Raw genomic sequence first — 27,135 nt, forward strand, 5'->3', positions numbered from 1 at the left:
AACATGAGTACCATCCAGCAATTGCCAAATGACTACAGGGTGAGTAGTGCATAAAGCTGCCACCTGCAGTGCCAGCATCCCATATGGGCGCTGGTTCAAGACCTGGCTGCTCCACTTCTAATCCAGCTCTCCGCTGTGGCCTGGGAAAGCAGTAGAAGATGGCCTAAGGTGTTGGGCCTCTGCATCCTCATGGGAGGCCCGGAAGAAGCTCCTGGCTCCTGGCTTTGGATTGGCACAGCTCTGGCCGTTGTGGCCAATTGGGGAGTGAACCATCAGATGGAGGACCTTTGTTGTTCTCAGCCACTACATTTTGGAGTAATTTATTATGCAACAATATATAACTAATACATCTGGCTTGCCAGCTAGAGAGTCAGGCTGAGTAAAGGAAGGTGTATTTGAGATATAAGAATGAGAAGTTTGGGATTGAGGTCATAAGCTATTTTATTTATTGAAGAATTAAAAATAGCACATTAACAAAACCTTATCTGATAGAGAAGTTACACTAGAGCTCTTCTGAATGAGATTATCAGCTAATACACCAGAGATACTGGACTGCTGAGTTCTTCCATGACTATGTAAATCAAAGGCTAAAAGATATTTGCAGTCAAGATATGAATCACTGGATAGTTTCTTTATCTGGAAAGACTTACAATAATAAGGCATTTAACAAAGAAGTTGAAATGAAACCTCACCCTTTGGGGAAAGAGTTTTCTGTTAATTCCTGTAACCAAGGCCCCCAGAGCGAAAGGAAACATAGGGTTGTGACAAGAATCCAGTGAGCCTGGCCCCAGAGCTTTCCTCTGCTTTCTTTTGCTTGACTTTGGAAAGCAGACTGGATGTGGTTTAGAGGCTAGAGACTGATTTAACAATAGTAATTTTCAAAACATCAAATCCTAGACTTGCCCCTGGGTTTTGACCTACTAGCGCCATAAGTTCTCTTGGTCTCTCACTTCTGTAAAACACCCAGGTATTTTACCACCTTGCTTCCATCAATGGATGAATAGTTGTCTTGCTGCATGAGATGGGAAGTATCTGACCAACACCCTCTTCTCCAGTTGTATAAGACAGAGACCCAAGCAGAGAAGAGATGAAGGGAAGATGATGACAACAGTGCAGCAGGTGATTATTTAGGGCTTCATGCTATAAGTGGTTTTAGATTTCCAAAGATGAGACAAATCTCTCCAGCACAGGGAGGTTGCAGGTCATAGTCCTAGGACCCGGGTGGATTTGTCAATCTGGCAGTTCAGGGTCAGTGCAAAGGACATTCCCAACACCTGAGAAAAGAGTTGGGAAAATGTGAAGTCTTCATATGAGTAGTCATTCCTTCCACAGCTCCTGGAATTAGCACCCCCCCCCCCCGCCAAAATAAAGAACATATCTGTCACACAGAGACCACCATTCCCACCATAGCTTCAACTTCCCTCACAGTAACTCTCCTTTGACTTAAGAGAGCAATGGGGAGAGAAATGGTGGCCATGATGGCAAGAAAACATCTCTGTCTTAAGAAGTCAAAGCAGCCCTGCTGCTGAGATAATACCAATTTTGCTCATTGAACACTGCGCAATGAGTCATCACCATAAACATCCTATGCTTGCACAGTTTCCAAGCAAAGAAAAATCATCTTTCTCTGAACTTTTTGACTAAACTTTAACTAATCTTTGATATATTCAACACTTGGGTAGAAACATGTTAGAAATATCACATAATGAAAAAACACACAAAGCTCCCCCCAATCCACCCTTTATAACTAAACTGATGAAATTGCTATCATCAACTCCTTCTTACTATGCTAGGTCAACTGTTCCAGTGGAACACTTCATTGATCATAGTCTTTTCCAGACTGGTTGAGTGACAGACAAGCGTGGGGTTTTGCTTCATAGATTTTAAGTTGACTGTGAGTCACAAAGGTCTCTGAGGGCTAAGTTGACCAGGTAGATGTTACTACAGCATGCTTTCTGTGTGCCTTAAATCAAATTTGTAATAACATCGTTTGCTAATTGACCAGAGGAACTTATCTAATAAAAGCAGCCAACATTTGTTGAATATATGCTATGTGCCTGGTATTGTTCTAAAGCCTGACGTGACTTACCCCACCTAATCATCACAGCAGTCCCACAGTTAAGTTCTTACCTGAACCACACATATACAGATGGTGATGATGCCAATATACAAGAAGTTGGATTGAAACCACTGTTGTGCTTTTATGTAGCAACCCTGGAAAAAATAACAGGTATGGATGATAGTACACCATGATTCAACTTTATCAAGAGGATTATTTGGGAAGATAGTTTGTATTTTTCCTGACGTAATGCAGAGACAGGTTTCTTTGCATGGATGTAGAAACAGGTATAAGGTAGGGAATACTAAACAAGAGACTTTTCAATGACACCTAATACAAAAGGTTTAGATCTTTACTACCCATTAAATCAGCTCCCAAAAGGCAGGGCAGCAACAAATGCCCTTGTGTTCTTTGAATATTTGGTGTTGATCTAATATTAACAAGGATAATATAGCCTGTGCAGTCCTGGGATTGATTTGCATTTCAGTTTCTGCTTCAACAACTAGTAAATCTGTCAGCCCTACAAAGTTCCAGGTCGGATTTTGGTTGGTGAATGAGATAAATAAGAGTTTAAACAAAGAGGGCGATAATAGAAAAGTTGCCAACAGGATTACCTTAACTTGTGAATCTGAAGGGCAAGAGGCTGGTGGGCCACGGGGCCAGTCGCTTGTGCCATTTACACCACAACACTGCAGCTGAAAGCCAAATCCCCCCAATATAGGATGGTTAGAAAGTCAACAGGAAAACTAGACCTCAGAGGAAATGGTTAGGCTCTTCAGATCTGACTCCATAGCAGAAAGTCCTGAATTGGTCTGACTACATGGGCTCCTTGGAACAAAGTACTTTCAAACATGTTATACCATTTTATTCACATAAGACTCCTGTGAACTAGAGAGGGCGTGCTTAATGTATTCAAATTTTACAGAGCAATAAGTAGGCATCCATAGGACTTTACCATGAAAGGTTCAGTTTGACCACACCTGGACCCACCAACCAATTTGAAGATAACAGCAGGAGAATCAGATATTATGTGCCTGTTTACAAGGTACACCAGGGAAATGCCAGCTCTCATAAGGTTTCACCTTTCACAAGGTGAAAACTGCTTCAAGCCCCTTGATTCTCTGGGTTTGTGGGAGGCAAGACTCTCTGACACTAAAATATCTAGAGTAACCAAACAGCCAGATCCAGGAAGTGGGGAATCCTATAGTACCAATAACCTTATTTCTTTCCAAAAAACAGGTAATATGAGCAGAAAAGGATAGTACTGAAGATTAAAATAGTCACCCAAATGTGAAATGGGGAACTTGTTTGGGTCTAGACTTGGACAAATCAATTAAAAGACTTTTGAAAGAATTAAGGACTTGGCTGCAGACTATGTATTAGTAATATTAAGGAATGATAAAAATTTAGATATATTAAAAAAGTTCTTTTTTCATGAATGGGATGATATATAGTGTTTGCTTCAAAACATTCTAGCAAAGAAGTGTAAGAAATTAGAGGAAATGACTCTGGCAAAATGTCAACTGCTGAACTTGGTGACATGTACTTAGAGAATCATTTGCAATTGTTCTCTTTATTTTGTATATTATGAAAATTATATAAAATATTTTAAAACTGAACTGGGAAAAAGATGGGATTGGGGATCTAGGGAGATTCAGTGATATTTTCCCAAGGCTGCCCACTTCTTGTCTCCACACTCTAATTCCTGTGCCATTTCCTCTATTCCATGCTAAACAAGTATGTGGTCAAAGTGGTATTGCTGAAGATGCAAACTGTGGCACGAGGAGTAGGATGCAGGAGGGCTTGTGCAACTTGGGGATTTGTAGGGATTTCTTGTGTCATATATGCCTCTTTTCAATTAAATTTTAGAAAATAAGTAAACTAATCCAGTAGTATATCTTTGGGTCTCTTCACATCAGAGTAGAACTTAAACAGTGAGCCAATCTGAGTTAGCACAAGATGAATGAGAAGATAGAGAGAATTTTGTGTCAACAGAATTGATTGCTGTGCTCCCTTGTGTGTGAAAGCCAAGGCATTACTCTGTATGCCAGGACTGTAAGCATTAGATTCTGAAACTTCCAGGCAAGGTGCAAGCCCCAGGTATTAAGGCTGGAAAACAAGGTCTGGGCTGGTTTGAGGGTTTGTCTGTACTCACAAATGACTGGATGGAGTCCCATGCCACCTTGGTGCTGTTATCTGATTGGTAATGTTGGATGCTGTCAGTCAGACCATCAGCCACATACTTGTTCAGCTAGACAGGGTGCATGCCAGCAGAGAAAACATTGTAAAAAGCAGGTGAGTTTGAGGAATAAGGAGTTTCTAGTATAGGTGGCTTGGATTTCAGATTTATTCAGATTTTGTAATATTTCCATATATATAACTAGCTATGTTGGGGATTGGGCCCAAATCTAAACCTGAAATTCATTTCTGTTTCACATATACTTTATACACATAGCCTGAAAATAAGTTATGCTTTGGTTTTAGTGCTTCTGCATTTTGACTGTGACCTATCAGCATGAGGTCAGTCTGGAGCTTTACCCTTGCGGCATCATGTCAGTGCTCAAAAATTTCAGAATTTGAAGAATTTTGGATTTCAGCTTTTTGAAATAAGGATTTCTAGTGATCCACTTGCTCCTCCCTTCCAAGTGGTCTCCTTAGAACTGAGAGGAGGAATTTATTTTTATGGGAAGAATTGCTGCTGATGAGATGGAATAGAAGAAAGAAGTATCAGTGGATTCTTGTCCTTTAAGAGCTTGGGTTTTAAAAGTCATGAGGGGCTGGCACTGTGGCGCAGCGGGTTAATGCCTGGGCCTGAAGCGCTGGCATCCCAGATGGGTGTCGATTCTAGTCTTGGCTGCTCTGCTTCTGATGTAGCTTTCTGCTATGGCCTGGGATGGCAGTGGAAGATGGCCCAAGTCCTTGAGCCCCTGCACCTGTGTGGGAGATCCAGAGGAAGCTCCTGGCCCCCGGCTTTGGTTCGGCGCAGCTGCGGTTGTTGAGGCCAATTGGGGAGTGAACCATCAGATGGAAGACCTCTCTCTCTCTCTCTCTCTCTCTCTCTCTCTTTCCCTCTCCTCTCTCTAACTCTGACTTTCAAATAAATAAATAAATCTTTTAAAAAATAAATAAAATTCATGAACACATGGTACCAAAGAGGTACCTGTACCGCAGTATTTACAGCAGCACTATTCACAATCACTAAAATATGCAATCAGCCAAGATGCCCATCATCAGGTGAATGGATAAAGAAAATGGAGTATATATAAACATATATATATACACACACACAAATGTATATATAATAGAATATTATTCAGCTATAAAAAATGAAATTCTATCATTTGTGTCAAAATAGTTGCAATTGGAGGACATCAAGTTGAGTGGAGTAAGTTGGACACAGAAAGACAAATACTGCATGTTCCTCCTTATATGTGGGGGCTAAAATTTTTAAAAATCAAAAAACAAAAACAGAAAAAGAAATGTCTCTGTGTATCAGTGTTGCTGCAAATAGTGTTTTGACAGACTGTGTTCTGCCATGCAGATACATGTGAAAAAGTAAGTAGGAGAAAGATGAATTTGTCCTTAATGTTCTTTCCGGTCCTTCTTCACCACACCAAGCACAACGTCCTTCAGGAAATTTTTCATCTGCCCGATTAGAGTTAATCTCTCTCCCCTCCATCCTTCCACTTCACTTCTATCCCTACTATAGAACATATTTTATTCTAACTTTTTCTCCAACTGCACACTCCCCACTTTCAGCAACACAACAATGAGTTTTGTTCTGTGTAACATACCTTCTGTTCATATACGAAGAGCAGAATGGCCAAGATCACCTCAGCAAGTAGGATGACGAGCAGCAGGACAAAGAACTGGGGTAAAGCAGAGACACACTCACAGCACTGGTCCCAGATCCCATCCCACCCCCTCTCTGCCCTGGGAGCAGGTGGGTCTTGGCAGAATGCTCCTGTTCTTGCAGTCTCCTGCCTTTGTAGACCTCTTTATTTTGTGAGCAATGTGTATTCTGTTCTTACAACTGGACACCAGAGGGCAGACTAGCTGTCTTGTAGCTGTTCTCACCCACTGTGCCTTTAAGAGCAGCATTTCCCTGTTGCATTTTCAATACCATCTATTGGACAAAAGGAGAAATTTTGGCATCATCCTATATAATAAGTTGCACTGGGGGATAATAAATTAAGTCATGTGTCTTGAGAGTTTGGGTCCCAATCCTTTCTGTTAGATGGCTACTTTAGGGTGGAGGGCAAGTAATCCTGAAGGCTAACAAGAGCCCTGGACAGATGAGGAGCTGAGTGGCTCTAATCATGGTTCTAACTCACATTTGTCTCCACCTTTAGATGCTTACTCCCTTTATGCAAATTTCACACAACAGAAAACACATGTTCAGTCATTTCTTCTCTTTTATCAGCTCCTTCATGTTGTGGACCATATGAAATATTTATCCCATGCCTGTTATTTCCCATCTCTGTCTAAGAACTGAAGATGGGGACTGTTTTTTTTGCATTCCTTTTCTTGGCTCCAGTTTATGAGTTGACCCATAGGGGAAGAAGATTAACTGAAAGACTCAAGAAAGAACCAAGGTGCCTGGGAGCCCCTGGCCGTGGAGAGCAGCACTTGCTGTATCAAGTCCTATTCTGGGGACACTAGAGAAACATGGAGCCCTTCCTTCACAGTGCTTCCAGAGAAAACCCGGAGTCTGCAGTGGTCCTCAGGACACTGAACTGACATGGAAACAACTGGAGACTCTAGTATCTCTCACAGTCAATCTCTACAGGTATAGCTGGAGCTCTTGCTGAAGTTGGGCCACTCTCACTGTGGAGTACCTTGTGCAGAGATGAGTTAAGGAAGCATCTTCTGCCATTTTATGGGCGCTACCACGCTCTGAAGACTTATTTTTCCACCAGTTAATGACTTAGAGTCAGATCCTGACAGTACATTCTAATAGAAAGAGGATGTAAATCGAGGGATGAGACTTGATCTTAACCAGATATGAAGAACAAACAGAATTCTATGAAGGAAAATTCTAATGGCATGGTCATGATTAACACTGTCAAAACGATGCCCCCTCCCACTTATCCCTGGGACCCACACCAGAATACTATTATAGGTCTGGAGTCACTGATCTGAGGTGCCAATCCCATGGCCCTGTGGTTTCCTTGTGGTTCAGTGACTAACTAGAAACTTCATATGTGCCACTTGAGGCATTGTTTTTCCCCATATAGGGCACTACGTTTGCAGTAAGGACTCACCGACATCAGCAAGCACTTGTTTTCCTTGATAGATCCCATGCAGCCCAGAAAGGCAACCACCATGATAATGGAGCCCACGATGACAAGCACATTACCCAGCGTGAGGAAGGGGAGGTTAAAGAAGAGCACCCCGAACTTCTTGTGGATCAGGAGGTAGATCCCAAAGCTCAAAACGCAGCAGCCACAGAACTGAAAAGAAGAATCCCGTAACATTCCAAGGTGAAATATGGTTCTTGAGTTATCTTCTCATATTTCACCTCCTTCAGATTGGAATCACCTTTCTTCCATTGGTTTGGTGCAGACTGTTGTAAACAACCTCTTTACCCAGCTTCCCTATGCTCCCAGAAGAGAGGCAATCCTAGCTTCTTTGTATGGACTCCCACCCACATCTCTTCTTACCCATTTCCAGATACCAAAGAAAACTCACTGCTATGGGCCACAGACCCAATTCCAGGCTTCACATATTCTACTTCTCATTGCCTCAATTGCTCATATGTGGCCTCCCTTTTGGAAACCAGGACCATGTAGAGGAGATCCCCCAGCTGAGGAAGTTCATCTTTCTATACAGAAACCAAGCGAATAGTGATCTTCTCACACACACATAAGTACAGACTCATGCTGTGTCTGAAATTCAATTGCTGAGTCTGGTACATGAACCTCTCCAGAAAAGATTAGTTCTCTTTCAAGCAGCTATTCTTCCAAGGGGCCCAGAGAAGAAAATACAAGAACAGAAAGAGGCACTCAATACCCAGAATGCAGTCTTGGGCTTCTTGCGTAGCCGCCATCACTGAGCAACAGTAGCCTAAAGCTCCCAGAAAGAGGTGGCACTACCATTAATTACTGCACTGGTACCTTTTGATTTTGCAGGTTCATTCTGTGATAGGATGGGAAGAAAGGAGTAACTTATTACTCCTTTGCTCTCAGACAGGATGGGTTGGATATAACCCAAGGGTGTATGGGCTACACTCAACCCAGACTCTCCAGTAGAAGGGAAGAAGGAGAGCTTAGCTGGAAAGACTTGAGCTGAGTCCCGTTGCCACACTCAGAAAATACACACTTACCCAGAAGAGTAGGTTGAAGAAAAACAGGACATACTTCAGCAGTTTCAAACTACTCATGCTCATGCTGTGTTATTCTTTCCCTAAAAAGTAGAATAAAGAGAGAGAAATGAGTGGCCAGACTCTACAAGGTGGCATTGGAGACTACAGTATACAGGTGTTCAGGGTTCAAGGGTCACCAGCATCACCTTGCCTTTGAGCTAAGACTTGCCTTTGAAAGTTTCCTCAGGCTTCTTGTTCTCCTAGTCTCTGAATTGAGGTACCAACAGGCTCATCTAGGGCATTCACTTTGCTCCAATTCTACAAGTCAAGGATGCTTAACACTGAATTAAGCAGTATTGAAGAAAACAATAGAGCTGTTCTCAGAAGGTGAGTCACAGTGACATAGGTCAAGCCAGTGCTTTGAGTTTATGTGCAGCGCTGGTGAGCAGAGCCTGGGAAATCACTCAAGAAGGCAGCACTTGGAGTCAGGGATAGGCTGCTGGTCAGTTACACCTGGAGAAGGCCAGCACCTCCTACAATGCTTTGAGATCCCTATACATAGCAAATCTGCTTTGCACATGTGTCCATGTGAAAGTGGAGGTGAACATACACAAGCCTCATTCATTCTTTTTCTGCAGAAACATTTCTGGTCTTCTGTTCTCCCTGTTAGGGGTGATACAACCCTGAATAAGCAGTAGCTATTCCCTGAAGATGTCTATGTTATAGCAGAAATAAAACAAGTCAAACAAACAAGCAATGGGAAAAGCAGTGGAAGAGGCCCAAGTGCTTGGGCCCTTGTACTCATGTGGGAAACCTGGAAGAAGCTCCTGGATTGGCCTAGCTCCAGCCGTTGCAACCATTTGGGGAGTGAACCAGTGGATGGAAGACCTCTCAGTCTGTCTGTCTGTCTGTCTCTCTCCCTCTCCACCCCGCACTGTAACTTTGCCTTTCAAATAAATAAATCTTAAAAAATATAACCTATGATGAATAATAATTTCATCTAAATTGTATTAATTTACCCTTTAGAATGTGCCATTTAGCAGTCTCATTTCCAAATTCTTGAGAATCCCTAATACCCTTTTCACAAAGTGTAGTGCACAAATTCTTAAGAATCTTTAAACCCGTTTATCAAGCAATAAAAGATAAAATATGTCAAGTCCCTAAGGATAGCACCAAATACCATGCAAATTCAAGGAATTTTAGCTACACTACTCACAGAGTATTTCATGGGCAAGGTAACAATTTGACCCATTCAAATGGAAGTAGTTATGAGCGGTCAAACATTATTAAGATTTGCTATACCTAAGCTCTGCTGTGGCTACTAAGCACTTGCAATTTTACAAGTTTGAATTAAAATGCGTTTGGAAGGGTAAAAGGCACACTTAGGATTTTAAAAAATTATATTAACATTTGTATATTGATCACATGTTGAAATGATAATATTCTGGAAATATTGAGATAAAATACAATATTAAAATTAATTTTATCTTTTTCACTTCAGCGTTCTCATTGTGAACTATCAAATAATAATATCAAATAATATCATCTATTTGAGATATGTTCCTCTTGCTAAGATGATTTAACAGGGGCCGGACTTATTTTCTAACCAGAAAAACTTAAAAATGCACAAATAAAACGATGGTTTGCAAGTCACTGGTTTTGAGACAACAAAGGAAATCAACCCCTGAAAGATGGAAAATAAATGATGTGATCCCTGTGACTGCCCAGCTTACTGCGTGGACAGTTTCCAGACCATGGGACAGCCTGGCAGACTTCTTGGAGAGAGTCAGAGCTGAGATTGTAAGGAGACAAAGGTCGCTGGGCCTCCCAGCTGAGGGTAATGTAGAAGGGAAACCTGCACCGAGAACAAACCTCAGAGATTTGCAGGGGGCACCTGCATTAGTTTCTTCTAAATCCTGCAACAAATACCACAAAAGTGGTGCCTTAAAACCACTGTTATAGTTCTGACATTCAGACCTCCAGACTCAAGTAGTTGGCAAGACTGTATCCCTTCTGACAAGTTCAGGAAGAGAATCCATGCCCTTGCCCTTGTCTGCTTCTAAAAGTCTCATGCATTCTCTGGTTCCTTATATCACTCCAACACATTTGCAACTTCCTACTCTTTTCTCCTGCTTCTTATAAAGACACATATGATTAAATAGGCCCCAGCCAGATAAACCACAATAATCCTTCCATCTTGAGATATTCAGCTCTATCAATCTGCAAAGTCACCTTTGCATTACAAGGTGCATTGACATTTTGGAGCTGGAGGACTACCAGCAGTGCTCGTCAAGAATTTAAGCAAGTGCTGATTAGCACATGTGTGTGAAGAAGCTATCCAAAGCTAGGTATCATATTGTCTAGCACTCACATAGAGCCCAGTTAGTGTCTGTTCTCTCTCAAGAGAATGTAAAGCCTCAAGACTCACAGAGTAAAGTACAAAGAAAGGCCTGGCCTGAAGAGTGGGAATATAAAGCTCTAAAATGAATGCTGCTCCAGCTAAGAGAACCACAAACAGCAAGGCCATAAAGGACAAAATTGGAGAGCAAACACCTCCTAATTTCATTACTTTCTATAAAGCTACAATAATGGAGAGAACACAGTATCTTTGTTGAGATAAATAAAAGAAAACACAGAGGCCGGCCTTGTGGTACGGTAGGTTCAGCCACCACCTGGGACGCTGTCATTTCACATTGGAACACCAGCTCAAGTCCTGGCTGTCCTGCTTCCTATCTAGTTCACTGTTGATGTGCCTGGAAAGCAACGGAAGATGACCCAAGTACTTGAGCCTCTATCCCCCGTGTGGGAGACCCAGATGGAGTTCCAGGTTCCTGGCTTTGGCCTGGCTCAGCCTCAGCTCTTGTGGCCATTTGGGGAGTGAATCAGCAGATACCTCTCTGTGTTTCCACCTCTTTGTCTGTCACTTTGCCTTTCAAATAAACAAAATAAATATTTTAAGCAGTAATGGAAGAGTATAGAATTGAGACATATATGGAAGACTGATTTTCAACAAAGATCTAAAGTCAGTATATTAGAGAATGAAGGATACTCTCTTTAATGAATAATACTGAAACAATTAGATACCAATATGAAAAAAACCACAAAAATTTGGATCTATATCTATCATTGAATTAAAAAGTAACTAAAATAGATCATAACTGTGAATTCTCTAGAAAATACAGAGAAAACATTTGCTAGCTTGATTAGACAGAATGGAAAATGCCAAAAGTGGAATTCATAAAGTATTTGGTAAACTGAATTTACCAAAAATTTAAAAATTCTGCTTTTCAAAAGACAGTATTAGGGAAATGAAAAAAAAAAGTACACAAAAAAGGAGAAAATATTTCCAAATCAACATAAGATAAAATGTTTTAGCTATGGGTTGGATGAGTTTATCCTTGTCACCATTTGTTGAAACTGAGTGCCAATGTAAGGGTTATTGTGAAGTGGTGGAGCCTTTAAGGGGATACTAAAGCCTTAAAAGAGATTAATGCATCATTTGCAGGAATGAGTTATTGGGTTAGTTACCACAAGTGTACTATTAAAAAGTAGGGCTGATTTTGGGGTTTTGCCTCTTTTGCATATAAGTGTTTGCAGTTACACTTTCCTCCATAAGCTGAGAAGGACAGGCTCTCCCAGCTCTACTTTTTGACTTCTTGGCTTCCAGGACACATGAGTGGACACAAACGTATTTCCTTTAAGAATTACCCAGTGTCAGGTATTCTGAAATGGCCACAGAAAATTGGCTTACAGCTTATAAACAGGTACAAAAAGAACTCTCAAAACTCAATGGTCTAAAGATGAACAACCAATTTAAAAATGGGCAAAAGATTTGCATAGACACTTCACCAAAAAAGATGCATTGATGGCAAATAAGTACATGAAACAATTCTCTGCTTCATTTGTCACTAGGGAAATGCAAATTAAAGCCATGGTGAGGTACCACTGCACTTCTCCTTTTTTAAGATGTGACCACAGCAAGCGTTGGTGAGGATGTGGTAGAACTGGAGCTCTCTTAAACTGTTGATGGGAAAATAACATGGCATGTCTATGTTAAGAAAGTTTGCTGGTTTTGTCAAAAGTTAAACATATAACTTATATGATCTAGCCATTCTACTCCTAGATGCTTACCCAAGAGAGGTGAAGGCATATGTCCATATAAAAGCTTGTATGGGAATGTCCATAGCAGTCTTAATCTCTAATAACTCCGAATTGGTAACAACCCAAATGTCTTTCAACAGATGAATGTATAAATAAACTATTGGATAACTGTACATTGGAATACTACTCAGCAATAACAAGGAGTGAACTACTGATACATTCTACAGCTTAGATGAATCTCAAAATAATCATGGTGAAAGAAGTTTAAAAATATATATTGGGTCTAGCATTGTGGTGCAGCAGATTAAGCTGCTGCTTGCAATGCTGACAATCCATATAAGTGCTGATCCAAGTACTGACTGCTCCAGTTCTGATCCAGCTCCCTGTTGATGCATCTGAGAAAGCAGCAGAAGGTGTCTGGTCCCCTGCCACCCATGTGGGAGACCTGGATGGAATTCCCAGATCCTGGAAATTGCCTAGCCTAGTTGTGGCCAATATGGCCATTTGTGGAGTGAACCAACAGACAGAAGATTTCTCTTTCTCTCTCTCCTCTGCCTATCTCTCTCTGTACCTGTCTACCTTTCAAATAAATAAATAAATACTAAAAGAAATACATACTGTGGGAGGCCAGCTCTGTGGCATAGTGAGCTAAGCCACCACTTGCAGCGCAGGCAACCCGTATGGGCGCCGGTTTATTTCCCAGCTGCTCCACTTCAGATCCAGCTCCCTGCTAATTGTTCCTGCAAAATCAGTAGAAGATGACCCAAGTCTTTAGGCTCCTGTACCCTTGTGGGAGACCTGGAAGGAGCTCCTGGCTCCAATCTGGCCCAGTTCCAGCTGTTGCGGTCATTTGGGGAGTGAACCAGCAGATGGAAGATCTCTATTTCTGTGTCTCCCTCTCTCTCTGTAACTCTGCTTTTCAAATAAAATAAATAAGTATTTTTTAAAAAAGTACATACTGTGTAATTCCAGTTATATAACATTATATAAAATGAAAGCTAATCTATAGCAATAAAAAGCATCTAGGAATGTGGGTGGTGTAGGGTAGGAAGTAAGTGGAAGGGGAGCAGGGAAGGATGGGAGAAAAGGATTATAAAAGGCCAAGAAGAATCTTTGGAGAGTAATGAATATGCTCATTATCTGACTGTGTGATGGATTTACACAGACATACACATGTTAAGGGCCTTTCCTAATCTGCTCCTGTCCACTACTTCAAACTCTTACAACACTCCCTGTTTTACACATGAAAACTCAGCAAGCACCACTAGCACTGATTTCAACACCTCCTTCCTCACAATTGTTCATGTGGTCCTTTGTTGAAATTCGCCCTTTTCTCTATCTCTGATCTCTTAATCTGGTTAGTTATTAATCATCCTGATGATTCAGCTTGCGTCACTTTTCTGTGAAAACTTCCCCAATGTGTCTACTTCACACTCAAATCTCTCTGCCTCCGAGGGAATGCTTTGTCTCTGCCATCACTAAACACTTGGTCTAATCTGTTTATAGATCTCATCTAATTATTTTGAAATTTTAATGCAGTAACTGTTTTTGTTTGCTTAGAGTTCTTTGTTTTTTAATACTGTACAGAGTCTTATAATCAGCAACAAAAAACAGATACTGAACAACCTCAACACTTGCTTTTCTATGTATCTCTCTCATCACTAGAATTACAACTCCTTGAACACAGAATGTTCTACTCATCCTTGAATCCTTGAAAGGTAGCATAATGCCACTGAATGAACAAAGAACTGACCCTTGACTTAGCCACCCCAATTAACATAGTGCAGTAGAATGAACTTGGTAGAGTTTTTATTCTGCTAATAAACCAATATTTTTAAAAAGTTTTATTTACTTATTTGAAAGACAGAACTACAGAGAGGCAAAGAGAGAGAGAGAGAGAGAGAGAGAGAGAGGTGGTCCTCCATTCGCTGGTTCACTCCCCAATTGACCACAATGGCTGGAGCTGTGCTGATCCAAAGCCAGGAGCCAGGAGCTTCTTCTGGGTCTCCCACGTGGGTGCAGGGGCCCAAGCACCTGGGCCATCCTCTACTGCTTTCCCAGGCCATGCCTGAGAGCTGAATTTGAAGTGGAGCAACTGGTCTTGAATTGGCACCCATATGGGATGACAGCACATCAGACAGTGACTTTACCTGTTATGCCACAGTGCTGGCTCCTAAATTGCTTTTTTGTACATAGGCAAATAGTTTATCCATCAGTAACAGAAAGCTGTTGCACCGTATTCCCAATAGAGTCATGTCAGCGCCAACATCCTTTGATCCTGTGATGGTTGCTTCAGGCCTGTGTACCCTAATGGTCCACAGAGCACCATCTACTGTGGTTCCTCAAACCCAAGGGCATCACCACTTATTCTTTCCTTCGCAGACAGGAAGAAGAGCCTCTACCTCTTCCCTCTCTTATTTTCTACTTAACCTCATACCAAATTGAAGAAGACAATCTGCCTAGGTGGTGGAGATTGTCATTGCCTTCTCCCACACACAGGGACGGTTCTGGTTCCCTTCTAACCCGAGAGAGAATGCTATCCTTTTCCCCTTCCTTTTCCTCACTGACGCTGGTCACCACTTCCCACCACCATCCAGAGGAACCGACACGTCTCCTGCAGTCAAAGTCTGGGTCTCCCAACCTCATGACTCACGGCTTCGTGCAGAAAGCCACTGATATCAGTTTCCAGGAAACCTTCCTAAGCAAGCTACGTGTTGCCATGGCCCAGTGTGGAGCCCAGAGATGAGCTTTGCTTTTCAGTTTCCTCCAAGCAAAGAGCCTGGGCTACTAACCTGTCTTGTGGATATCTGGTTCTACACCTCTCTGCTTTGAGCTATCCCTGGAGCACCACCCCATCTAGTCTTGAATTTAATCAAGCTTAGAAGTGGCTAAAGCTGGGCTGACGCCGCAGCTCAATAGGCTAATCCTCCACCGGTGGTGCTGGCACACCGGGTTCTAGTCCCGGTTGGGGCGCCAGATTCTGTCCCGGTTGCCCCTCTTCCAGGCCAGTTCTCTGCTGTGGCCTGGGAGTGCAGTGGGACCTGCACCTGCATGGGAGACCAGGAGAAGCACCTGGCTTTTGCCTTCGGATCAGCGCAGCTCCGGCCACTGCAGCTAATTGGGGAGTGAACCAGTGGGTAGAAAACCGCTCTCTCTTTCTGCCTCTCCTTCTCTCTCTGTGTAACTCTGACTTTCACCACTAATATATTTGGCTGAACATCTTCCCAGGCATTTCTCTACACACAGATCTGCTCTCCTATACACACACAAGAGCTTAGCATTCACGGGTCATTATGACTTCTTTACCCTTCCCACCCAGGCCTGTGAAGTATTTGATTTCACTGCAAAGAAAACTGAGAGTGTTATTCACAAAGAGTTTTTTTCTAAATAGAAGGGAAAATCTCTTCTCTATAAGTATCTCCAAAGTAAGAGCTTCTTGCTCATATAAATTTATATAAATAATAAATAGTTCACTGAACCCCCTGGAATGTCAAATTCCTCCTACACATATCTTTTTTTTTTTTTTTAAACTTTTATTTAATGAATATAAATTTCCAAAGTACGACTTATGGATTACAATGGCTTTCCCCCCATACCGTCCCTCCCACCCACAACCCTCCCCTTTCCCACTCCCCCTCCCCTTCCATTCACATCAAGATTCATTTTCGATTATCTTAATATACAGAAGATCAGCTTAGTATACATTAAGTATGGATTTCAACAGTTTGCTCCCACACAGAAACATAAAGTGAAAAATAATACATGATTTTTTAAAATGATGATGAAATCAGAGCAGACCTATTGTCATGTTTAATCCCAGTGAGAGTCAAGTTGGGAATTGATAATTTCTTTTTTTTTTTTTTTTTTTTTTACAGAGGATCAGTTTAGTATGCATTAAGTAAGGATTTCGACAGTTTGCACCCCCATAGAAACACAAAGTGAAATATATTGTTATATCTTATTTATAGTCCTCATGTCAACCCTACAACTCGAATGTCATTAAACCCCATTTTACAAACAGAAAAGCAGAGACTCAGCCTTTAACTGGCACAAGATCACCTATCCAGCAATCAGCAAAGGCAGGGTTCGGCCCAGGGCCTTTCATCCACAAAGTCCACATTCCTCCTCTCGTCCTAGGCTCTGGTATAAAACTCTCACTTCCTAACTCAACTCATTTGCTATAGTGTAATAGGCAACCAAATGGACCCCAGCCATCTTTCATCAGTTCAGGCCTCAAGTGTGAACTCCTGGGGGCAGTGACTGGGGAGGTAGAGGGGCTATGAGTAAATGTTTCAGATGGACATTTGGCTAGTGGCTAAGATACCAGTTAGAACACCCGCATACCATAGCAGGGTGCCAGGGTTTGATTCCCAGCTCCACTCTGATTCCTGCTTTTTGTCAATGCAGATCATGGAATACAAAAGTAATGGCTCAAGTAGCTGGGCTTCTGTCACCCACAGGGAGATCTGGATTGAGCTCCTGGCTCCAAGCGCTAGCCATTGCTGGCATTTACAACCAGCAGATGGGGGCTATCTCTCTTTATCTGTCTCTGCTTCTCAAATAAATTTTTTATTTAAAAGGCATATACTTATATAAGTGAGGGTATGATAAACAGTTGTAAGGGGAGAGATGACAATACATAAAACAAAGCAAAAGTACCAACTTTTATGCATAATTTCCTCTAACCTTTCTGTATCTGATCATGGAATGTGTGTGTCAGTGTATTCCCCTCTGAAATCACGGTCTAATAAAAATTCTTTCCCTTCAAGAAAAAGGAGAGAATACTTGGTGATTCGCAAAAGAGAGAAATAAGACAAGAAGGACAAAAGAGAAAAATTGAAGAAAGAAATACTGGTGATCTTGGAAACTTACTGCCTCCCATCTGGGAGCTTAACAAGCTGCACAGTTGAGCTGGGACAGGGACCTTCCTAATAAGGGCACTCCATAAATCAGAAAGAGTTGCCTAAACTGTACACAGCTGATGAACTAGAGGTTCTCTGTCCTTATTTTCCTAAAAATATGCAGAACTTTGTAGCAAAAGGTCTGTCTCTTAGAGGCCTGCCCATAGTGTATACAGGCAGCAACACCAGCTTAACCAAGACTCTGTGTAGGGTAAGGAAAGCCACTTCTTTTCTACTCCTACCACAGTTTGAATAACCTGGATCTAATCATGGGAGCACATCATCAAACCCAAACAGAGGGAAATTCTAGAAAACAACTTGTCCGTGTTCTTCAACAGTATGTAGAATGTCAGTGTTTGAATTAAGGAGGCTAAGAGACATGACAGTCCAGGGCAATTCAGGGTCAGAGAGTTCTTTTTGCTTTGAAGAATGTTAATGAGCATCATTGGTAGCATCTGAATAAAACCTATAAATCACTAATAGCATTGTATCAGCGTTAACTTCCTGATTTTGATAGTCTCAAAGTGACTACGTAAGAGGATTGTTTTCATTTGTCAGAACACACACAAAAGTATTACGAAAGTATTTATAGGAAAAAATCATAAGGGTAATTACTATCATATGAAAAATCCAGGGAAGGTAAAGCAAATGTGGTGAAACATTAATCTCTGGGACATCTGGATGAAGGGATTTCAGACATTCTTTGCACGATTTTTGTAACTGTTCTCTAAGTCTGACTATTTGTCAAAGCAAAAGCTAAAAAATAGAATTGAAAATGAATAATGATCCAAGGTATTATTTATTAAAAAAGATTTATTTATATGTATGAAATACAGAGCAACAAAATCTGCTGTTTCACTTTCCAAATGGCTGCAACAGCCAGGTCTGAGCTACACTGAAGTCAGGAGCAGGAGCTCCATTCTCAACTCCCACACGAGGGACAGAGACCCAAGCACTTGGGATATCAGCCACTGCCTTCCCAGGATAATTAGTAAGAAGTTGTAAAGGAACTGGCACTCTGATATGGGATGCTGGTATCACAAGCAGCAGCTTAACTCATTATGCTACAACGCTGGCCCTGATGGAAAGGGTTCTTATATCGAGATTCCTACAACTTTAGTCCTTGATGGTATAAATATTGAGATTTTACAATCGTTAGTTTTAGAGAAATGAACCATAAGTCAATTTTTCAATTTCTCTATGTGCTCCTGATGTAGAATAAATGTTAATCCATGAGTTCAAATACACTTGAATAACTTTTTAGCCTCAAAAACATTTCTCATGCTTATTCTTTAACTAAGTTTTCCCAAAATAGAAAATGTCAAGCAAAACTGTGACAAATTAAATATATATTGAGTATCTGATTAGCTAACATTGATTTCTCATTAGTGGATTTATTAACGCATATTTCTTTGCCTGATTATGTAAAAATGCACCAGAAATTTCTTTATGTAAACAAAGACTTGGAGCTGGCATTGTGCATAACGAGATAAGCCATTGCCTGAGAGACCAGGATTCCATTGTGCACTGGTTAATGTCCTAGTTGCTCCACTTCTGATCCAGCTGCCTGCTAAAAGCCTGAGAAAAGCAGCAGAAGATGGTGCAAGTGTTTGGCTCCTGCACCTACAGTGGAAACCGGAAAGAAGTTCTGGCTCCTGGCTTCAGCTTGGCCCAGCCCCAGTGGTTGTGGCCATCTGGGGAGTGAACCAGCAGATCTCTCTCTTTCTCTCAACTCTGATTTTCATATAAATAAATAAATCCTTTAAAAAAGCAAAAACACAGTCTAATGATGCCTATTGATGAAGAAATATCTGACAAAAGGAATTAGAGTATAGGGTGGAGGAAACAGCATTCTATTAAGAACCAAGAGACAGCTTAAATAACTAGTTAAGTAGTTCTATGACATTAGTCAAGTCACTTTATTTGAAAAACAAGCAGATTGGAAAGTTCTAACAGCTAACATTTATTGGGCTCTTGTGAGCTAACTACTTTATTTGAACCTAAATAATCTCCAAAGTCCTTTTAAACACGGACCATCTAACACTTGGAGCATAGCTCTCGTTGCAAATAACTATAGAAACACATGCTTGCTGCATCTTTTCTTTTACGACAATTCTTGGCTTCAGCTGTGGCATATGATGCTACTGCTTGCACAGAAACTCTATTGTGAGGTCACTAAATGGATAGTGATAAAGGAGACTTGCCTCTGTGTCCCAACATACTTTCATGGTTTCCTCTCGGACACTCACCCACTGGTTTTGATATTACATACTTCCCTGTCTCCCCAAATCCGCTTCCAGACAGCTCTCCAAACTGATGTCCCCACTCAAGCTGCAGTCTTTTCCTTCTGCTGACAAAACAGCCCCCCAGGAAGTCAGCTCTACCCAGCTGTTGGGTTGCTTGGGTCACTTTGCTCCAGGGCTTAGCACCTGCAGTGACAGCTGGGTTTCGAAAGCTTTACATAAGGGCAGATGTCCAGACTACAGCCCTGGAGGATTTACACACCGTGGGTGTGCTCTCAGTGCAAGGCGTGTTACAGGCTGACTAATCTAGGAACACAAACTAACCACAGTGTTTCCTGGAAAAGAAGTTGAAGAAAGAGAATGGCTGTAACCTTGTGAAAAGCTCCACCCTTCCTTCTGACCTAAAGGAAAAAACCTAAGTTGAGGAGGAGAAAATCTGCCCCTTCAGCTTCACCTCAAGCTACATCTCATCAATTCCATAATGTGGATGGGCTATATCCCCAAGATAGAGCCCTGCCCATGGGGAGGCCCACCATCTGCCAGGTCAGTGGACCCTTGCCCTCCACTTTCACGTGTAAAGTAGGAGAAAGGACTTCCCACTTCCTGTGGTCCTGCCAATCTGGCTTGTGATGCGACAATCTCACTTGCTCACTTTCATTTGTGCGGGTCTCGGGTTCACCTGTAGAGTGCCTTCTGTCTGGAATGCCAGTTCTCCCAGTCCCCACGGCAAACTCATGCTTCTTTGAAAGTGAATCTCAGCACTCGCATCCTCTCCCAGCGAGTCTCTAGTACATTCCTAAATCACCTTCTGTGTGCACTGTCCCTCCAGCACAGAAAGAGCACATTGCATTGTGCTTGTGTATTGCTGTGTCAGCTCTCCTTGCTGGGTTCTGCAAACGCTTGGAGATCGATGCCCACATCAGCAGTCCTTGTGTCTGCAGCACTGCGCACAATGCTGGGCCAGGGGTATGTTGTAGTTACAGGGCGGGGAAGAAGAACAGAAGTCTGAGGGTTTCTGGGAAGTCAGGGGTCAACCAGAGGTTATAAGAAACTAAGGACCAATGGATTTTGTCCTTTTTAGTTTGTACTTCTTGTCAAGGGACAAAAGTGGGATCACTCAGATGGCAGTAAAAGTAGCAGCAAAGGGATGGGTTTTGAATTATTCCCTGTGACTACAGATGTCCAACCCACTGTTTAAAAGTTAAATATTCTTAACAGGCCCACACAGGAAATGTCACAGGAAATCATGTTTCAGTTCACCTTCTACTCCCATTCAACCACAATTTCAAAACAGTGCAGATTCTGCTTGAGATTGAGAAAGCAAAACTTGAAGCTAGAATTCTGCTTTGGTTCAGCTGGCTTCCAAAACGCCTGCACAGTTATCTCTTATCTACCGTGTAAATTCCTTAGGGGCAGGACTCCCTGTTGAACAGATAACCCACTTCTATCTTGTCCCCACCAGTACTTTCCACAGTATCTGGCCTCAGGAGGCACCTAAGTCCTGGTGATTAAGTGAATGCCTGAGAACTTTGGTTCCTCATCTTCTAAGCCACGGCCCAGGAGCTCCTGAAGTACCTCAGAGTCTAGGGCTCTGTCCCGTCGCCACCCCTCCTCCACAGCTACGTGAGTGTGGTCACAGGGGACTTTCCTCTCTTCCTCCCAGAGCCTAATCAAGCGAGATTCTCGCAGGCCTCTAGAGAAGTAAGCTCCGACACAGAGCTCCCGCGGTGCCCAGCAACTACCGTGGTGGTCAGGACCAGAGCTGGCTACCCTGTGACTGAGTCCATGTCACCTCGGACATTAGTTATGGCACACAGAAAGTTGTGGCTAGGTCAAGTTTGTGGGTTGTCTTTCAAATTATATTTACCAGCATTCCTGTTTTGCGTACAGGGGCAAGTTAATGTGGGTATGCCTTAAGAGCCACTACACACTTCCTGTAGGGACACTAAGCATCCCTTAGTGCTATGTAGCTTCCACCTCTTAACATCCAGTTACTAAAAATAAATACGTACTTTAAAAAATCATCCAGTTACTGAGCACATCTGATGTGTTCCTTTAACCATCCTTCTATTTAGCGGCTGTGGGGAGTCACAGTGGAAATCACTAACTTCCCTTTTGAATGTTTCTCAAATGAAGAAGACCCACGTCTCCCAGCGGCCTTTCTACATGGCTCCAGCCGTGAGTTCTCTCCTCACTTTAAAATCACAAGACCGATTTTCTAAAGACCTGAGCACAAGGAAATCGTTCCAACTTCATCTCACACAGAGAGCTCCAGGCATCAGAAGTTACCGGACAAAGCAACTCAAGCATGGAATGCCAGGCCCAAAGAGACATCAGGCAAAAGGAGCTTGATTAAATGAACATTTTGGGGCCTGGCTGCCTTCGGAGACGTCACTGGGATCTCAATGGCTGTCTCTACTTCTTCCTGCCCTCAGTATTTGTGAAACAAGAGTTGTGGATTTCAGAGTTAGTACAAGGATGTAGAGACTCGTAGACAGACACCCTCCCCTACACAAAATGATCCAGAGCTCTGCTTTTGAACCAGTTCAATGTCATCAGTCTTACCTTATTCAGGCACTGCTCCTCAATCCTTTAGGCAGGCTTCTGTGATTATACTTGAAGTGGCTGTGACAAGGCTGCTAACCCGGATGTCGGGAGATATTTGTGTAAAAGGAGAAGTGGAGGGTGAAAAAAATACGATCACGTTGTGACGACAGGAAGCCCAAATGAGCGGAGGGAGGAAGTGAGGTTGAGTCCTCCGTCTTTAGCTTCAGAGAGTCAAAGCGTCCCCCGAGGCTTTTCAGAAGCTTTCTGTTGAAGCCTACCCTAAACGGCTTGCTGTGACACAGGGGAAAAGCCAAGGACCAAGATGTGGGAACCAGCCTGTGACCCACCGAGGTGGGTCCTGGGTGGCCTCAGACATGATTGTTGTTTGGAAAAAAGGAGACTATTTCCCAATCAAAGTGGGACCTCAGAATTCCCCATGAGTCTGCTCAGGCACAAGGGTGCCTGGCCCCATGGCCAGCATCTCCCACTCGGGTGGACTGAGCAACAGGGGGGGCCAAAGAATCAATGCTCTCTAAAGCTTCTAAAGACCAAAAGTTAGCAATGCCTTCCTGAAGGCGCTCTGCCCTCTCCCCATGCTCTTCAGCTGGCTTTGGGCAGTCTCTGGGCTCCTCTTGGATTGGGCAAGACTTTTCTGCCTCAAAAGCAAGAGTTTCCTTATGTGAGAGGATGGTCACGGGCAGTTCCCAAGGCTCAAGTTAAGGGGCACTGGTAGAAAAGAGGCAGTTAGTAGAGGGAGCCTTGTCTCTGCAGCCCATAGGTCTGCTTTCGGTCCCTGCTTCAGCTCGGCCGGCTGTGCAATCCAGAGCACATCTCAACCTCTCAACCTCAACGTCTTGATAGTAACACCCAACAGGAAGCCACTACTTACTGTTCCTGTTCTATCCCCATTTGTAGATTAGAAAGCAGAGGCTCAGAACGGTTAGAGAATTTATACAATCACGCAAAGAAATGGCAAAGCTGGGACTCAAATTCAAGAAAGCTGTTTGAGAAACATTATGACCAGTAGATTTTTAAAAATCGTTTCCAGTGTCCCCTCTGCTTCATCTACTGGAATTTTCTTGGGCTGAAATGGTCAAGGGAGAAGTGACAACCTGATTGTGTCACTGGCAGCTTGAGACTTGGAACAAATCACTGAGCCCCCGTTTCTTCCTCTGATAAGTGGATACATGGATGGCTCTCTCTCCCGAGGGCTTGACCTGGAAGCTCACACTGGGGAAAGTCATCTCTCTCTGTCTCTTCTTTCACCCTGAGACATGTAGACTCTGGAGTGTTCTCTGACCAGGGCTGGCTCATGGGGAAACTGAGTCAAACAAAGAGGGAAAGGCTTTTTTTTTCTTTTTTGTTTTACTGCAGAACTTGTCAATCCTTAATATTCTCTAAGCAGAGGGAACACTGTTGAGATTTTTCCCAAACTTATCTGATGCTGGAGCAATGTGTGTGTGTGTGTATGTGTGTGTATACACGCATGCACAGGCACACATACACACATGTGTGTGATCCTTCTGAAGAAAACAACTTGTTGACTTAAGTCAGGTTGTGCTGTCCTAAGGTCCCCTCTCTGGGGCGTCTGACACTGCCCTCCACTTGGGGCTGTGGCTCTGCTGGGCCCTCGCTGTGGAGCTGGGGAGAGGCTCCCCTCTCGACTCCCATTTTCCAAGTTATAGCACCCATTCCTCTGGCTTCCTTTGCTGTCACTCCACAGGGTCACAACTCTGCACATGCGTGGCCCCAGCACTCATTTCTACCCCACGTGCATCTACTCAGGTGTCTCCCAGGCTCCTGAGGTCGGTACCCTGATCCAGTTTACCCCCAATCCAGCTTCCGCACCATGTCCACCACCCCAGAGGAGAGCTGACGCACCTCCCAGCTGCTCACATCAGAAGCCAGGGGTCTGTTTAAGCTTCTGGCTCTATCACAACCCCGTCCCTCACCAACCGCTATGTCCTGTGGTGTCCTGTGAAGTCCTGTGAAGTATGCTCCTGCCAAGCACTGCTCCAGCCGGGTCTCTTCTCTCCAGCACCACAGTCATTACATTGATCTTCACCTCTCACCTGCCGTCAGATGCTGGCGCTTCCTCGCTCTGCCCCAGGAGGAGAAGACTGCCTTCAACATGCAAAGTTGATACAGCACGGGCCAGCTTCAGCTCCCAGCCAGCCCCACCTCCACACCACACCCTGGATAACACAGGACACCAAATTCCTCTGATTTGTTTGAATGACTCAGTCTATTCTCTCTCCCCATCCAACCCCCACTCCCGCTCCCCCAACCCCAGCTTCTCACCTGACTCATTCCTAGCTATCTCTCATATCTCAATTACTCCAGAAAGTCCTCCAAACAAGACCAGGCACTCCTGCTATGTGTTCCCACTGCCTGCCCCATCACTCATTATTCCTCCTTGGCTACTCTCGCCACCAGACTCAGAGCTCTCACATTCTGCTTGGCTGTGTGCATGTTGAGTGATCTTGCTCAGTATTGCGTTTTTAGTGCCTCCCGTCAGGTCTGGTGCCAAGAGCAGTGCTTTATAAGCATTTGAATACTTTCTGGTAGTGTGAAACCTAAAAGTCAGAAGGACTAGAGATTTGGGATAGTAAGAGGGAGTAAGAGGAAGAAAGAAATAAGTAGAAGGAACATCCGCGGATGGGTTGGGTAAGAACTTCTCAGGCCAAGAGTTCCTCACAGGAAAGGTGGATGGCCATTGTAGTGGGGGAATTTGTCCCACCAGGAAGGGCTCATTCAAGTCCTTGATTTTCAGGGGTGACCTTGGCCCAAGGGTGGGGCAGGGGTGGAGAACAGGATCCTCACTTAGACCCAAACCTACAAGATTTTGTTGATAACTAAAGCTGCTGTTTTAAAAAGCTGTGTTTATTTATTCGAAAGGCAGAATGACAGATAGGGAGAGATCTTCTATCCACAGCAACTGGGGCTGGGCCAGGCCAAAGCCAGGAACCAGGAGCCAGGAACTCGATCTTGCTCTCCCACATGGGTGGCAGGAATCCAAGTACTTGTGCTATCATTCATTCATCATTCATCATTCATTTCACTGCATCCCAAGTGAGTTAGCAAGAAGCTGACCGAGAAGCAGGAAGCAGGAAGTAGCCAGGACTCAGACCAGGCATCTGGCCTGGCGTGTGGGTGTCCCACACAGCAGCTCAACCCACTGCACCACCATGCCTGTCCCTGGTGCTGCCTTTGACCACCAGATGTTTACAATGCATTGGAACATGAGCAAAAACAAGCGGGGAGCAAGAATGTGGGGAACCCCATGCTGTTGGGTAATTGGCATGAATGCTCAAAAGCTTTGAAAAAACTACATTAGAAAAAGGATTTAGCAGAATCTCAGACTCACGGTTTGCTCTTCTCGGTGCACAGAACACTATCAACCACCACAAGTGATAATGAAACCTGCGAGTTCAGGAAGCTCAGCCAGAGATATAATGCTCCACAGGTCTCAGAGCAGACGCAGCTACTCTCTGGGATGGCAGCAGCGGCTATGACACCTCCCTCCTGTCCACCAGCCCAGGCTTGACTGTATCCCGCCCATCCATCACTAAAAGACGGCATAGAGCTGGCACAAGAATCAGGAACTTATAGATAATTTACATTCCACCAACAGTACATAAAAGTTCCTCTTTCTCCACATCCTTATGAGCTTTTGGTATATTTTATTTGATAATATCCATTCCCGCCTAGAGTGCAATAATATTACTCTGTGGCTTTAGCTTACATTTTAATGAGAATTAGTGGTGTTGAACATTTTTTCTCATATTTATTGACCCTTTGTATATTTTCTCTTGAGAAGTATCTATTCTGATTACTTGCATACTTTCGAATTAATGTTTGGTTTTTGTGTTGCTGAGTTTTTTGAGTTTTTTGGATATTAATCGCTAGTCAAATTAATAGTTTGCAAATATTTTCTACCATTCTGTAAGCTGTCTCTTCACTCTGTTGATTGTTTTCTTTATGGTGTAGAATCTTCTTAGTGTGATCTAGTTTTGTTTATTTCTGCTTTTGTGGCCTATGTTCTTAGTCCATATGAAAAAAAATCCCATTGCCTGTATCAGTGTCTTGGAATGTTTCATCTTTGTTTTATTCTAGTAGTTTTGTAGTTTCATATCTTAAATTTAGATCTTTGATCCATTGTGAGTTGTATTTTGTATATGATAAGAAATGGCGATCTGGTTTCATTTTGCTGCAAATGAATATCCAATTTTACTTAAGAAGCTGTCCTTTCTTCAACCGAGGTATCTATAGCAAATAAGTGGATAAAGAAAATGTGGTATATATACACAACAGAATATCATTTTAGCCATAAAAACTGAAATATTGCCATTTGCAACAAAATGGATAGAACTGGAAAATATTATGTTAGTGAAATAAGCCAGGCACAGAAAAACAGATACCGTGTCTTCTCATTCATATGTGGAAGCTAAGGGACTTTGTCTCACAGAAGAGAGTAGCATAGTGATTTGTAGCATAGTGATTTGTAGAAGGATATGGGAGAGGGAATAAAGAGAGTATGGATAATGGATATCAAAATATGGAGTGGAAAATAAGTCCTAGAACTTAACAGTAGAAGAGAGTAATTATTGCTTATAGCAGTTTATTATATATTTATAAAGAACTAGAAGTAATGAGTCTATATTCTCCAGAGATAAATAATAAATGTATGAGGAGATGAAATGCTAAATAATCTGATTTAGTCATTCTAGATTATATACATGCACCCCTCAAATATGTACAATTAATTTGTTTCAACTAAAATAAATTTTAAAAATATAATGCTCTGGTGGTTGGTGGCACAGTGGGTTAAATAGCTACCTGTAATACTGACATCAAACGCCCATATTGGCACACCAGTTCTATTCCCAAATGCTCTGCTTCCAATCCAGCTTCCTGCTAATGTACCTGGGAAAGCAGCTGAAGATGGCCCAAATAGTTGGTCCCTGACACTCTTGTGGG

General features: G+C 42.7%; 1 protein-coding gene across 6 annotated transcripts; it reads right to left on the bottom strand.

Moving 5' to 3' along the window:
• Positions 1–423: 423 nt before the first annotated feature.
• CD53 (CD53 molecule) lies at positions 424–25,765 on the bottom strand. 6 transcript variants are annotated; one of them, XM_017346005.4, is made up of 9 exons: positions 25,523–25,765; positions 24,112–24,256; positions 8,385–8,464; positions 7,324–7,512; positions 5,854–5,928; positions 4,215–4,310; positions 2,674–2,754; positions 2,131–2,214; positions 424–1,274 (listed from the first exon to the last, which is right to left on the bottom strand). In XM_017346005.4, exons 3-9 carry the CDS (start codon positions 8,445–8,447, stop codon positions 1,203–1,205), a joined length of 660 nt encoding a protein of 219 aa, XP_017201494.2. In that variant the 5' UTR covers positions 8,448–8,464; positions 24,112–24,256; positions 25,523–25,765; the 3' UTR covers positions 424–1,202. The 6 variants fall into 6 exon arrangements, with proteins under 6 accessions (XP_017201494.2, XP_051712139.2, XP_051712140.2 ...); XM_051856179.3 differs by having other exon boundaries at positions 24,108–24,256; positions 25,523–25,700; XM_051856180.3 differs by lacking the exon at positions 24,112–24,256 and having other exon boundaries at positions 25,523–25,671.
• Between the last annotated feature and the right edge of the window lie 1,370 nt (positions 25,766–27,135).

This window comes from Oryctolagus cuniculus, chromosome 7 (assembly GCF_051225735.1).
Source record: "Oryctolagus cuniculus isolate XC-2025 breed Fujian yellow rabbit chromosome 7, ASM5122573v1, whole genome shotgun sequence".
NCBI classification, from domain to species: domain Eukaryota; kingdom Metazoa; phylum Chordata; class Mammalia; order Lagomorpha; family Leporidae; genus Oryctolagus; species Oryctolagus cuniculus.

Bases quoted from the DNA above. Each gene is read 5' to 3' on its own strand.
- CD53 (XM_017346005.4), bottom strand. From the start codon at position 8,447: ATGAGCATGAGTAGTTTGAAACTGCTGAAGTATGTCCTGTTTTTCTTC. The intron at 2,755-4,214 runs GTGAGTACAGAC...TTTGGCTTTCAG, and splicing joins GGGACTCCATCCAGTCATTT to CTGCAGTGTTGTGGTGTAAA. The intron at 1,275-2,130 runs GTAAGAACTTAA...CTCTTTTCTCAG, and splicing joins TCTGTATATGTGTGGTTCAG to GTGTTGGGAATGTCCTTTGC.